This window comes from Hylobates moloch, unplaced genomic scaffold, assembly GCF_009828535.3.
Source record: "Hylobates moloch isolate HMO894 unplaced genomic scaffold, HMol_V3 SCAFFOLD_12, whole genome shotgun sequence".
NCBI classification, from domain to species: Eukaryota; Metazoa; Chordata; class Mammalia; order Primates; family Hylobatidae; genus Hylobates; species Hylobates moloch.
Window position 1 is genome coordinate 42,508,921 of NW_026652287.1, and position 13,051 is coordinate 42,521,971.

A 13,051-nucleotide genomic window follows, 5' to 3' on the forward strand; every position below is an offset into this window, starting at 1 on the left:
GTCTTACATTCATATAGTTTCTCTCCAGTGTGGCTTTGCATGTGAATATTAAGGCTTTTGGACAATCTATAAACATTTTTGCTTATTGCTTACTGTATTGACTTGCTAGAGCCACCACAACAAAATGCCACAGACTGGGTGGCTCAAACAAGAGAATTTTATTTGCTCAAAGTTCTGGAAGCCCAAGATGAAGGTGCCAGCAGGGTTGGTGGCTTTGATAGAAGGATCTGTCCCAGTCCTCTGTCTTTGGCTTGCAGATGGCCATCATCTGATGACTTCACATCATCTTCTATTTGTTGTCCCAGTTGTGTCTTTCTCTTCTTATAGGGACACCAATCATATCAGATTAGGGATGTACCCTAACAGACTCAATTTAATCAAATAATTTTTTTTTTTTTTTTTGAGATGGAGTCTCACTCTGTCACCCAGGCTGGAGTGCAGTGGCACGATCTCTGCTCACTGCAACCTCTGCTTCCTGGGTTCAAGTGATTCACTTGCCTCAGCCTCCCAAGTAGCTGGGATTACAGGTGCCCACCACCACACCTGGCTAAATTTTTTGTATTTTTAGTAGAGACAGGGTTTTGCCATGTTGGCCAGGGTGGTCTCAATCTCCTGACCTCAAGTGATCCACCCACCTCAGCCTCTCAAAATGCTGGGATTACAGGAATTAAGTAATTTTCATGGAGCTTCTCCTCTCCAGAGTGAGTTCATTCATGTCTTTGAAGTGAACTGGAACAAATGAGAGCTTTCCCACATTTATTACATGGACAGTTTCTCACTAGTGAATTTGTTCATGTCTTCGAAGTGAACGGGGATGACTGTAAGCTTTCCCGCACTGCTGACATTTATAGGGTTTCTCTTCTGTGTGAGTTTTTTCATGAATTCTAAAGGAACTGGAACACGTGAAGGCTTTCCCACACTCCTTACATTCATAGGGTTTCTCTCCAGTGTGAGTCCTTTCATGTATTTGAAATGAACTGGAATGACTGAAGGCCTTTCCACATTGTTTACACTCATAGGGTTTTTCTCCAGTGTGGATTCGCATGTGAATTTTAAGGTGGGTGGAATAGTTAAAAGCCTTCCCACATTCCTTACAGGTGTATGGTTTCTGGGCACTGTGTGTTCGCATGTGATTATTAAGACATGAGGGATACCCAAATACTTTCCCACATATCTTACACTCACAGGCCTTCTCTTCAGTGTGAGTTCTCAAATGTCCACTAAGATTTGAGGAAACTGCAAAGGCTTTCCCACATTCAACACACACAAAAGGCTTCTCTCCAGTGTGAGTTCTTATATGTTGAATAAGGCGTGAGGATGTAAGGAAGGATTTCCCACATTCCTTACATTCATAGGGCTTGTCTCCACTGTGAGATCGTACATGCATACTAAGGCCCGAGTACTGAGTGAAGGCTTTCCCACATTCCTTACATACATAGGGTTTCTCTCCAGTGTGAGTTCTTCCATGTATCTGAAATGAATTGGAATAATTGAAGGCTTTCCCACATTCCTTACATTCATATGGTTTCTCCCCAGTGTGGGTTCGCATGTGAATACTGAGGTAGGCTGGGTATCTATAGCCTTTTCCACATTCCTTACATTTGTAAGGCTTTTTTGCATTGAGGGTTTCTATAAGCATAGAAAGGCTTGTGGAGTCAATAAAACCTGGCCCATAATCCCTCCATTCATAGAGTTTTTCTCCATTGTGAGTTCTCATATGTGCCTGAAGGTATGACTCATTAATGAAGGATTTTCCACAGTGACTACATTCAAATGACTTTTCTTGTGTGCTAGTTCTCTGGTATACAATATTTGGTGTCAGGCTGAAGATTTTTTCACTCTGATTAAACTCAGAAAGTTTCTCACCAGTAGAGGTTTTCTCATGCAGGGTAAGGAAATCTTTTCCATACTGATTACAGTCATGAGTGTTCCCTGTACTTTGAGTTCTCATGTGCGTCTTCAGGCATGAGTGTTCACTGAAGACTTCTCCACACTGCTCACAGTCACAGAGTTCCCCTCCATTGTGCTTTCCTTCCTGTTGAAGGGATGATGATGTTTTAAGGATTTTTCTCAAACTTATTAACAGAACATACCCATCTGAAGCTAGAAACATTATAATGGTGATTATAATTGATGCCATTTTTATTACATGCATTCAGGTCCTGCCCTGTAGATTTAAGTGGTATGACTTAACTCTTATTCTAGAATGTTGTGCCATCTACTTTAATCTTGGCTAGGCATGGTATCTCACACCTGTAATCCCAGCACTTTGGAAGCCCAAGGGGGGGGCAGATCACCTGAGGTCACGAGTTCAAGACCAGCTTGGCCAACATGATGAAACCCTGTCTCTACTAAAAATACAAAAATTATCTGGGCTTGGTGGCATGTGCTTGTAATCCCAGCTACTTCGGAGGCTGAGACACAAGAATTGCTTGAACCTGGGAGGCGGAGGTTGCAGTGACCCAAGATCGCGCCACTGCACTCTAGCCTGGGCAACAAACTGAGACTCCGTCTCAAAATAATAATAACAGATTTCTGCCGGGCACGGTGGCTCACACCTGTAATCCCAGCACTTTGGGAAGCCAAGGTGGGTGGATCACCTGAGGTTGGGAGTTCGAGACCAGTCTGACCAACATGGAGAAACCCCGACTCTACTAAAAATACAAAAATTAGCCAGGCATGGTGGCACATGCCTGTAATCCCAGCTACTCAGGAGGCTGAGGCAGGAGAATTGCTTGAACCCAGGAGGCGGAGGTTGTGGTGAGCTGAGATTGTGCCACTGCACTCCAGCCTGGGTAACGAGCAAAACTCCGCCTCAAAAAAATAATGACAACAGATTGCTGTAGAATTCAACATCTAGATGGGTGCAGTAGCTCACATTTGTAATCCCAGCATTTTGGGAGGCAAAGGTGGGTAGATCGTTTGAACCCAGGAGTTAGAGACCAGCCTGGGCAACATGGCGAAACTTCATCACTATAAAAAATATCGAAAAATTAGCTAGGCATGGTGGTGTGTTCCTGTAGTCCCAACCACATAGGAGGCTGAGGTGGGAGGATCACTTGAGCTAAGGGGTCAAGGCTTCAGTGAGCCATGTTTGTGCCACTGCACTCCAGCCTGGGTGACACAGCAAGACTTTGTCTCGATAAAAAAAAAAAAACACAAATTCATAGTCTAAGCCAGATGTGGTGGCTCATGCCTGTAATCCCAGTGCTTCTGTAAACTGAGGCAGAGGATCACTTGAGCACAAGAGTTCGAGACTAGCCTGGGCAGCACAGCAAGACCCTGTCTCCACAAAAATTTTAAAGAATTAGCTGGGTGTGGTGGTGCATGCCTGTAGTCCCAGCTACTAAGGGAGGCTGAGGTGGGAGGATCGCTTGAGCCCAGGAGGTCAAGACTACACTGAGCCATGATTGCACCACTGCATTCCAGCCTGGGTGACAGAGCAATATCTCATTTCAAAAAAACAACAAAACAAAACTCAATGTCTAGTTACATAAGTGGGAATGTGTGAAAGCTCTGAAGAAACAAGTTTCACATTTGGAGCATCCCCAAATTCTTTGCTCCTTTTTGTGTGTATGCAACTTCTCTCAAATATCTCTTATTTTTGCTGACTTCTCATAACAGAATTCCTGATTTTCTCTGAGGGTGGAAAATAAAAAATATCCCGTGCAAATCTTACCAATTGTATCCCGATGGATGTCTGACCGCTCAAAAAGTCCTGCTGAAGTGTGGACCACTGGGCTTCAAGTTGCATTTCCCATCCTGAAATAAAACAAACAAATAAAAGGACTCAGGCTAGGCGCAGTGGCTCATGCCTGTAAATCCCAGCACTTTGGGAGGCTAAGGCGGGTGGATCACTTGAGGTCAGGAGTTTGAGACCAGCCTGGCCAACATGGCAAAACCCCATCTCTACTAAAAATACAAAAGTTAGCTGGGTGTGGTGGTGAGCACCTGTAATCCCAGCTACTCGCGGGGCTGAGGCTGGAGAATCTCTTGAATATGGGAGGCAGAGGTTGTAAGGAGCTGGGATCACATCACTGCACTCCAGCCTTGGCAACAAACAGAGTGAACCACAACAAGAACAAATGAAAGGATTTGGAGAAAGAAATGGAAAAAGTTGAAAACAATATGGCTTATTTCTATTTGTTTCAAATTAAACATGGCAAGAAAAAGTAGAAAGACATTTGGGGATTTGGGCTATATCAAACACTTGGTTTTGATGTAAATGATCCAAAGGAGGAAAAATTGGCCAAGACAAGGACATGAGGTAAAACTTTTCGATCGTTTATTACAAATTGATGCTATGAAAATTAAAACTGATAGTGAATAGAGAGTATCAGGGAATGAAAGTAGGAAATTTCTGAAAAAAGAGCATATATCTAAACAATGAACTTGGCCAGGTGTGATGGCTCATGCCTTTAATCCCAGCACTTTGGGAGGCCAAGGCAGGCAGATCACGAGGTCAGGAGATCAAGACCATCCTGGCTAACATGGTGAAACCCCGTCTCTACTAAAAATACAAAAAATTAGCCGGGCATGGTGGTGGGCACCTGTAGTCCCAGCTACTCGGGAGGCTGATGCAGGAGAATGGCATGAACCCAGGAGGTGGAGCTTGCAGTGAGCCGAGATTGCACCACCACACTCCAGCCTGGGTGACAGAGCAAGACTTCATCTCAAAACAAACAAAAAAACACAATTAACTTAAAGAAATGTTCTAAGACCCCAGGTGGATGCCTGTATCATGGCTAGTTCTGAACCCTGTACATACTGTGATTCTTTGATCTGGTAACTGAGATGACCACTACGTGACTCACAGGTGGTGTACACAGTGTAGATATATTGGACAAAAGGATGATTCACACCCCAGGCAGGATGACATAAGAGTTCATCATACTACTGAGAATGGTGAGAAATTTAAAACTTATGAATTATTTTATTTCTGGAAATTTTTCTTTTTTTTTTTTTTGTGGGGTGGGGGTCAGTGGCCAGGGTCTCACTCTATCACCCAGGCTGGAGTACAGTGGTGCAATCACATCTCACCACAGCCTTGACCTCCTAGTCTCAATCGATCCTCACAGCTCAGTCTCCTGAATTGCTGGGACAGCAGGTGCGTCCCACCACCCTCAGCTAATTTTTATATTTTTTGTAGAAACAAGGTTCTCGGTATGTTGCCCAGGCTGGTCTTGAACTCCTGGGCTCAATGATTCACCTGCCTAGGCCTCCCAATGTGTGGGGATTACAGGCATGGGCCACCGTGCCTGGCCGAGTTTCCCATTTAATATTTTTGGACCATGGTTGAATGCAGATAACTGAAACCGTGAAAAGTGAAATCACAGACAAGGGGGGACTGTTCTGTAAGTAAAAGCATGTGGGAAGTTAAATATTTCCTAACTTTCTCTAAACCTGCAGGGAGAAAGTACATGTTAAAAAGTTTCCTAATTATGCTTCCAAACATACTGAACTTCTCATCAACCAGAGTTGTTCTTCATGAACACTCACCTTGGAGAACTCCTCCCTGAACTGTCCTTGACTCTTCTTGTTCCAACCAAGAGATCAGACTGGGTTTGATGATGTGACCTCCTGAGCACAGAGAAATACATTAACGGAAGAGGCTCATACAAGAGATTACAAACCTTTCTGTGATTCAGGAACTACAGATGTAATGAAAATGGTGAAGCTATTTCAAAAGGGCTAAAAATGCAAATAACAACTCTGACTGTGCCCCAAACAGTCTGGTTACTTCTGTCCCCTAAAACCGAAATTCAGGCTTATGTACACATTTAAAAAGCACTAAGACTTTTATTCAAACACAAAATAATGGCCGGGTGTGGTGGCTCATGCCTGTAATCCTAGCACTTTGGGAGGCTGAGGCAGGCGGATCACTTGAGGTCAGGAGTTCGAGACCAGCCTCGAGTCAAAATGGTGAAACCCCATCTCTTCTAAATATACAAAAAAAAAAATTAGCCAGGTGTGGTGGTGTATGCCGGTAATCCCAGCTACCCAGGAGGCTGAGGCCCAAGAATCGCTTGAACCCAGGAGGCAGAGGTTGCAGTGAGCTGAGATCATGCCAATGCACTCTAGCCTGCATGACAGAGTGAAACTGTCTCAAAACAACAAGAACAACAACAACAAAAAATAAGAAATAAGGAAGTATAACAGAGTTCTTCATTCTTCTGGGGAAACAACTACCCCAGTGTTTTTTAAAACATTATTGTGCATCAGAGTCATCCAGAGAACTTGTTCAAACACAGATGATTGGGCTCCAACTCCAGGTTTCTGGGTGGAGAAGGAAAATGTACATTTCTAACAGGCAGATGGTGTTGCTATTAATCTTGGACCACATTTTGAGAATAGTCACAGATTAAAATCTATTTGGGACAGGGACTATGTCTCTGTTATTTCTCTTTGTATTCAGAGTTGACATTGCCAATGCTGCAAAACAGTAAGTACATAACATATCAGTTCCATAGAAGGCTGCAAGGGATGAGGCCAGTCTTACCCACTGTGGCCAGGTTCTTGTAGTTCTCCAGCATCACATCACTGTAGAGGCTTCTCTGAGTTGAGTCCAGTAAAGTCCACTCCTCCTGGGTGAAGTCCACAGCCACATCGTCAAAGGTCACTGAATCCTAAAGCATCACACACATGCTGGTTGGAGCCAAGTAACAAGTCCATCAGCGTTCACTGGAGAATGAGGAAGGGGGACCCAATGCCTATGCAGGATTCCAAGGGCTGCAATGACCAGCCCCAGGGTTTAAGGGTCCTAGAAACTCCTCGCGCCCTAAACATACTCATTGTTATCTCCTCCGCTCATAGTGCATTAACGGCACTTCTTGAATACGAATTTATCTCAGCACAACCAGACTAGGAGATCTCATCTTTTTTTTTTTTTTTTTTTGAAACGGAGTCTCACTCTGTTGCCCAAGCTGGAATGCAGTGGTGCAATCTTGGCTCACTGCAACCTCCGCCTCCCAGGTTCAAGCAATTCTCCTGCCTCAGCCTCCTGAGTAGCTGAAATTATAGGCACATGCCACCATGCCCGGCTAATTTTTTGTATTTTTAGTAGAGATAGGGTTTCACTATACTGGCTAGGCTGGTCTCGAACTCCTGACCTCATGATCTGCCCCCTTCAGCCTCCCAAAGTGCTGGGATTATAGGCATGAGCCACTGTGCCCGGCCAAGATCTCATCTTATTTCCATCTATTTGAGCACATTGCTCAGCACATTCCAGACATCTGATCAGTGCTGATAAACAACTTAAAGAAAAGACACTTTTTTTTAATTTTTTTGAGACTGAGTCTGGCTCTGTTGCCCAGGCTAGAGTGCAGTGGTGCAATCACAGCTCACTGCAGCCTCAACCTCCAGGGCTCAAGTGATCCTCCCACTTCAGCCTCCAAAGTAGCTGGGAGTCCAGTCATGTACCACTTTGCCCAGCTAATTTTTAAAGTTTTTGTAGAGACGGGGTCTCACTATGTTGCTCAGGCTGGTCTTTAGCTCCTGTACTCAAGCAATCTGCCTGCCTCAGCCTCCTAAAGTGCTGGGATTATGGGTGTAAGCCACCACGCCTGGCCTGGGATGATTTCCAAGTTAACACCTCCCTATATGGGAGGCCCCAATTCTTGGGGAAATTCAAATGGGGATTCAGCCCTTGAGTGACACTTTATTTGCTTTAAGAAGCCTGGAGACCAGAGCTTGCAGTGAGCCGAGATCATAGCACTGCACTCCAGCCTGGGCAACATGGTGAGCTCCGCCTCAAAAAAAAAAGAAGTCAGGAAACAAGTCTGTCTAGAGGGAAATGTGTCTACCTGGTGGATGCAAGTATGTCACTATGTATAAGAATATAGCTGCTGTTTACCTGATAACAATTTGTTAGGCAGTCAGCCACTATTCTTCCTGCTGGTGTCTTTTCTTCATGAAGGCAAACTGGGTCCCCAGAAAGGTAATGTCCTGTAAGAAAATGAAGGTATGAGAACCCCGAGCTGACCATAATCCCCACATCCACCTACCTAGAGGTCATTACCTCCTAGTATGAAATTTCCATATATTCCTGCAAAATCAGGAAAACACACATAAGGCCAGTTGTAGTGGCTCACATCTGTAATCCTAGTGCTCTGGGAGGTTGAGGTGGGAGGATTGCTTGAGGCAAGAAGTTTGAGATCAGCCTGGGCAACACAGTGAGACCCCGTCTCTACAAAAAAATTTTAAAATGAGCCTGGTGTGGTAACGCACACCTGTAGTCCCACCTCCTTGGGGAGGCTGAGGCAAGAAGATTGCTTAAGCCTAGGAGTTCGAGACTACCCTGGGCAACATAGTGAACACAGACCCCCCATCTCTACAAAAAAATTTTTTTTAATCAGCCAGGCATGGTGGCATGTGCCTGCAGTCCCAGGTACTTGGGAGGCAGAGGTGGGAGGATTGCTTGAGCCTAGAAATTTAAGGCTGCAGTGAGCTATGAATGCACCACTGCATTCCAGCCTGGGCAAAAGAGCGAGACTTTGTATCAGAAAAAAAAAAAAAGAAAGAAAGAAAACACAAACATACAACCTACTGCCATACAATGCCAGAGCAGTCCTAAACGTGATGATGAGCCGTGCTGCCCGTCAGGAAAAGTACAATAGTCTCATTTCACATATAAGGAAACATATACCCAGAGCATGTGACTCTATCATGCTGATTAAAATTCATGAAGGAGATTATGCAGTACCTCTTTCCAAAATTCACAGGCAGGGGCTGACTCACAAAACAGCACGTTCTGGGCCCCCTCAGCACCTCCCAAATGAATCAACAACGTGACCAGCTGCCCAAACCACTAGACCCTATATTGTGTACAGGGAACCTAGAGCAGGATATCCGAAAAAGAGCAACAGGACTTACCATGGGACAAATCAACAGCTGCCATCCTCTGAGGTGAGAACGTGCCAGAATCCTCCTTTCATTGATGTCACCATCACTTCAGGACACTTCATTAATCTAAATGGACAGTGGCAATCTCCATTCCCCTTTAAACAGGGTTATTGGGATTCCTGTTGGTATTAATCAATAATCAACAAGCAGTACTTAATCATGAGCCATCAAACATATACACTGGCTTGGGCAGTAGCTCACGCCTGTAATCCCAGCATTTTGGGAGGCCAGGGTGGGAGGACTGCTTCAGCCCAGAAGTTTGAGACCAGCCTGGGCAACATAGCAAGACCCTATCTCTAAAGAAACAAAAATAAAAATAAGTTAAAAAAAAAAAAACAAATGAAGCGGTAAACCAGAACCTGAATGCAAGTACAAGTTTTGCACACACACATAGAAAAAACAATCCCACGATACACTTTTAAGTATTGGGTAGCCTCAACAGGGCCTTGATTTGAAACACTCAAATCAAATCTGCATCACCAGCTCACACTGTCAGAGAGGCAAGGCCAAACCGCTCTGTGCCTAACACTGGTCTGTTATATGGGTCTTCAAAGAGAACTACCTTTTCATAGTATTTATCTGGTTAATTTTTTTCCACCAAAGTTTGGTTTTATTTAGCTGGGCAGGGTGGCTCATGCCTGTAATCCCAGCACTTTGGGAGGCCAAGGCCAGCAGATCATGAGGTCAGGAGTTCAAGACCAGCCTAATCAACATGGTGAAACCCCATCTCCACTAAAAATACAAAAAATTAGCCGGGCGTGGTGTGCGCCTGTAATCCCAGCTACTCAGGAGGCTGAAGCAGGAGAATCGCTTGATCCTGGGAAGTGGAAGTTGCAGTGAGCCGAGATCACACCACTGCACTCCAGCCTAGGTGACAGAGCAAGACTCTGTCTCAAGAAAAAAAAAAAGAATTAATGACAATCATTAATAAATCAAACATTAAACAGTGGCTCAAACAATCACCTACAGAATGGGAGTCAAATGATGATAAACAGTGCAAGTTCCGCAGTTCATTATCCATGAACCAAATTCACAAAAACTCTACAGGCCTCATTCTACCAATAAGACTAAAACCCTAAAGTCACAGAAACCACAGTTCTGGACTCCTGGTATAGATCACACCTACTCCCAGGGGTCTCAAACTAGGGGTCCTAGGGCTGACTAGGCCCACAAATATTCAGTTTGGGGGCATCTGTATAGAATATTTGACTTTTTTTTTTTTTTTGGAGAGATGGAGTCTTGCTATGTTGCCCAGGCTGGTCTTAAACTCCTGGGCTCAAGAGATCTTCCTGCCTCCGTCTCTCAAAGTGCTGGGATGACAAGTGTGAGCCACCGTTCCCAGCTAACTTTTATTTTTTTTATTGACATACAATCAATGTAGCTTAAAATGCACACATCCTTCATTTCTCTTTTTTTTTTTTTTTTTGAGACGGAGGCTCACTCTGTCTCCCAGGCTGGAGTGCAGTGGCACGATCTCGGCTCACTGCAACCTCCACCTCCTGGGTTCAAGTGATTCTCCTGCCTTAGTCTCCCAACTAGCTGGGATTACAAGACCCCACCACCACGCCCAGCTAATTTGTTTTGTATTTTTAGTAGAGACGGGGTTTCACCATCCTAGCCAGGCTGGTTTCAAACTCCTTAATCCAACCATCGTGTTAATTGTAAATTTGATTATTGTGATACTAGAATAATAAAGCCTTCATTTTTTCCTTCTGGAGGTCTGATTAAGAAGCTCTCTTGGTATGTACAGGCCTAGGAACTCCATTCGAAGAGAATGAGTTATTATTCTTTAGCAGAAAGACTTGCGGTCTACAAACGTTTATATTCACATACACAAATATGCATACCCTATAAACCTAAACAGTATCTTTATCTTTCGCCATGGAAGTAATGGTCAAAAATAAAACACAACGCAATAAGACGAAACCAAACTTACAGATGAAACATTCATTTGCATAAGAGAAGACAGAAAAGTCCCCCTAGAACCAACTTTCACCCAGTGCTCACCGGAACACTCAGAAATCACCAGGTCCCTGAACCGGGAGGACCCTGGGGAAGGAGCCAACGTGGATGCAAAAGGCGGCAATTATTTTCCTGCTGGAAAAAAATTCACAAACGCTGCTTTGGAGGCCTTTGGGGAGGGGCGCACAGATGAAAACACCCTGCGGACACTGTAACTAGAAACCCGACTCCTCCCGAGGAGCCACAGTCCGAGCGGACGCTAGCGGCCCCGGCGGACGCGAGCAGAGCGGGCCAGGCCTCTCTAACGTCCGGGCCAAACCCGTCCTTCACCCCAAAACCACTTCATCTCCTCGGAACTCACCAAGGCCAGAGAGGCCTTAACTCTGAAAGGCAAAAAGACTCTCAGGCGCTCACAGCCGGCGTCACAAAATGAACGGCGCGCCGCTGACGTCATTTCCGCTCTCCGCCTTGGGCCAGGCGGGGTTTCAGGACTAGGGTTTCTGCCCTGTAAGACCTCCTGGAGGCAGAAAAATTCTAGTTTCCTCCTGCTTGGCTGTGGAGGACTTTGGGGTGGGCTCAGCGCGGGGGCTGCAGGCAGAAATGGGCCCAGAAGGCAAGGTTGAGGTTTGAGCCAAGCCTGTGGGCGGAGCTACAGGCAGGGGGCGGGGAGGAAGGTGGGGCCAGGCCCAGAGGAAAAGTTATAGCCAGGCCTGTGGGCGAGGCCAGAGCACGGCGGCCATAGGGGAAGGAGCCAATGTGTTATGCATCTAGAAAATAGGTAACTACGTATTTTGCTGTGTTACTATTTCAACATTTGATGTTAAAAACATTTTCTATGCAGCTAAAAGAATTGTTTTTAAAAATAATTTCTAGGTTTTCTGCCTTGCTTTAAAACGTCTTTTCTTTCTTTTTTTTTTTTTTTGAGACAAAGTCTCACTCTGTCACCAAGGCTGGAGTTCAGTGGAGCCATCTCAGCTCACTGCAACCTCTGCCTCCCAGGTTCAAGCGATTCTCCTGCCTCAGCCTCCCAAGTAGCTGGAATTACAGGCGCATGCCACCATGCCCTGCTAATTTTTGTATTTTTAGTAGAGATAGGGTTTCGCCATGCTGGCTAGGCTGGTCTTGAACTACTTGTCAGGCCTCTGAGCCCATGTTAAGCCATCATAAACACTGTCACCTGCACATGTACATCCAGATGGCCTGGAGCAACTGAAGAACCACAAAGGAAGTGAAACAACCAGTTCCTGCCTTAACTGATGATGTTCCACCATTGTGATTTGTTCCTGCCCCACCCCAACTGATCTGTTGACCTTGTGACATCTTCTCCTGGACGAGTCTCAGGAGTTCCCCACCGAGCACCTTGTGACCGCCGCCCCTGCCAGCAAAAGATAACCACCTTTAACTGTAACTTTCCACTACCTACCCAAATCCTATAAAACTGCCCCACCCCTATCTCCCTTTGCTGACTCCTTTCTCGGACTCAGCCCACTTGCACCCAAGTGAATAAACAGCCTTGTTGCTCACACGAAGCCTGTTGGTGGGCTCTTCACACAGATGCATGTAACATTTGGTTCCAAAACTTGGGACAGGGGGACTCCCTTTGGAGACCGGCCCCGTGTCCTCACCCTCACTCTGTGAGGAGCTCCACATACTGCCTCGGGTCCTCAGACCGGCCCAAGGAACATCTCACCAATTTCAAATCGGATAAGCAGTCTCTTCACTCTCTTCTCCAGCCACTCTCAATACCCTTCAATCTCTCTGTACTTCCAATTCCAGTTCTTTTTCCTCTCTAGTAGAGACAAAGGAGACACATTTTACCTGTGGACCCAAAACTTCGGCTCCAGTCACAGACTCAGGAAGACAGTCTTTCCTTGATGGCTAATCACTGTTGGGACGCCTGCCTGATTATTCACCTACATTTCATTGGTGTCTGATCACTGCAGGGACGCCTGCCTTGGTCATTCACCCACATTCCCTCAGTGGCAAGTCAATTGCAGGGACGCCTGCTTTGGCTGTTCACCCACATTACAGCCCAGGGCTGCTCACCCCCACCCCACCCCACTCCACTGCCTTCTCCATGTCTCTACCTTTCTCTGTCTTTTTTTTTTTTTTTTTTTTGAGACGGAGTCTCGCTCTGTTGCCCAGGCTGGAGTGCAGTGGCGTGATCTCAGCTCACTGCAAGCTCCGC

The 13,051-nt window shown here is 45.5% G+C and overlaps 1 protein-coding gene across 2 annotated transcripts; it reads right to left on the reverse strand.

Annotated features, from left to right (window-relative positions):
• Positions 1-143: 143 nt before the first annotated feature.
• Positions 144-12,571, reverse strand: ZNF426 (zinc finger protein 426). 2 transcript variants are annotated; one of them, XM_058425308.1, is made up of 8 exons: positions 12,554-12,571; positions 10,909-10,995; positions 8,872-9,020; positions 7,853-7,944; positions 6,500-6,626; positions 5,500-5,580; positions 3,680-3,762; positions 144-2,035 (listed from the first exon to the last, which is right to left on the reverse strand). In XM_058425308.1, exons 3-8 carry the CDS (start codon positions 8,894-8,896, stop codon positions 779-781), a joined length of 1,665 nt encoding a protein of 554 aa, XP_058281291.1. In that variant the 5' UTR covers positions 8,897-9,020; positions 10,909-10,995; positions 12,554-12,571; the 3' UTR covers positions 144-778. The 2 variants fall into 2 exon arrangements, with proteins under 2 accessions (XP_058281291.1, XP_032025472.1); XM_032169581.2 differs by lacking the exons at positions 10,909-10,995; positions 12,554-12,571 and adding an exon at positions 11,225-11,269.
• Between the last annotated feature and the right edge of the window lie 480 nt (positions 12,572-13,051).

Coding starts and splice junctions, on each gene's coding strand:
- ZNF426 (XM_058425308.1), bottom strand. CDS start 8,896: ATGGCAGCTGTTGATTTGTCCCATG. Junction 7,945..8,871: donor AGCTGTTGATTTGTCCCATG/GTAAGTCCTGTT, acceptor ATTTTCTTACAG/GACATTACCTTTCTGGGGAC. Junction 5,581..6,499: donor CAAGAACCTGGCCACAGTGG/GTAAGACTGGCC, acceptor CTCTGTGCTCAG/GAGGTCACATCATCAAACCC.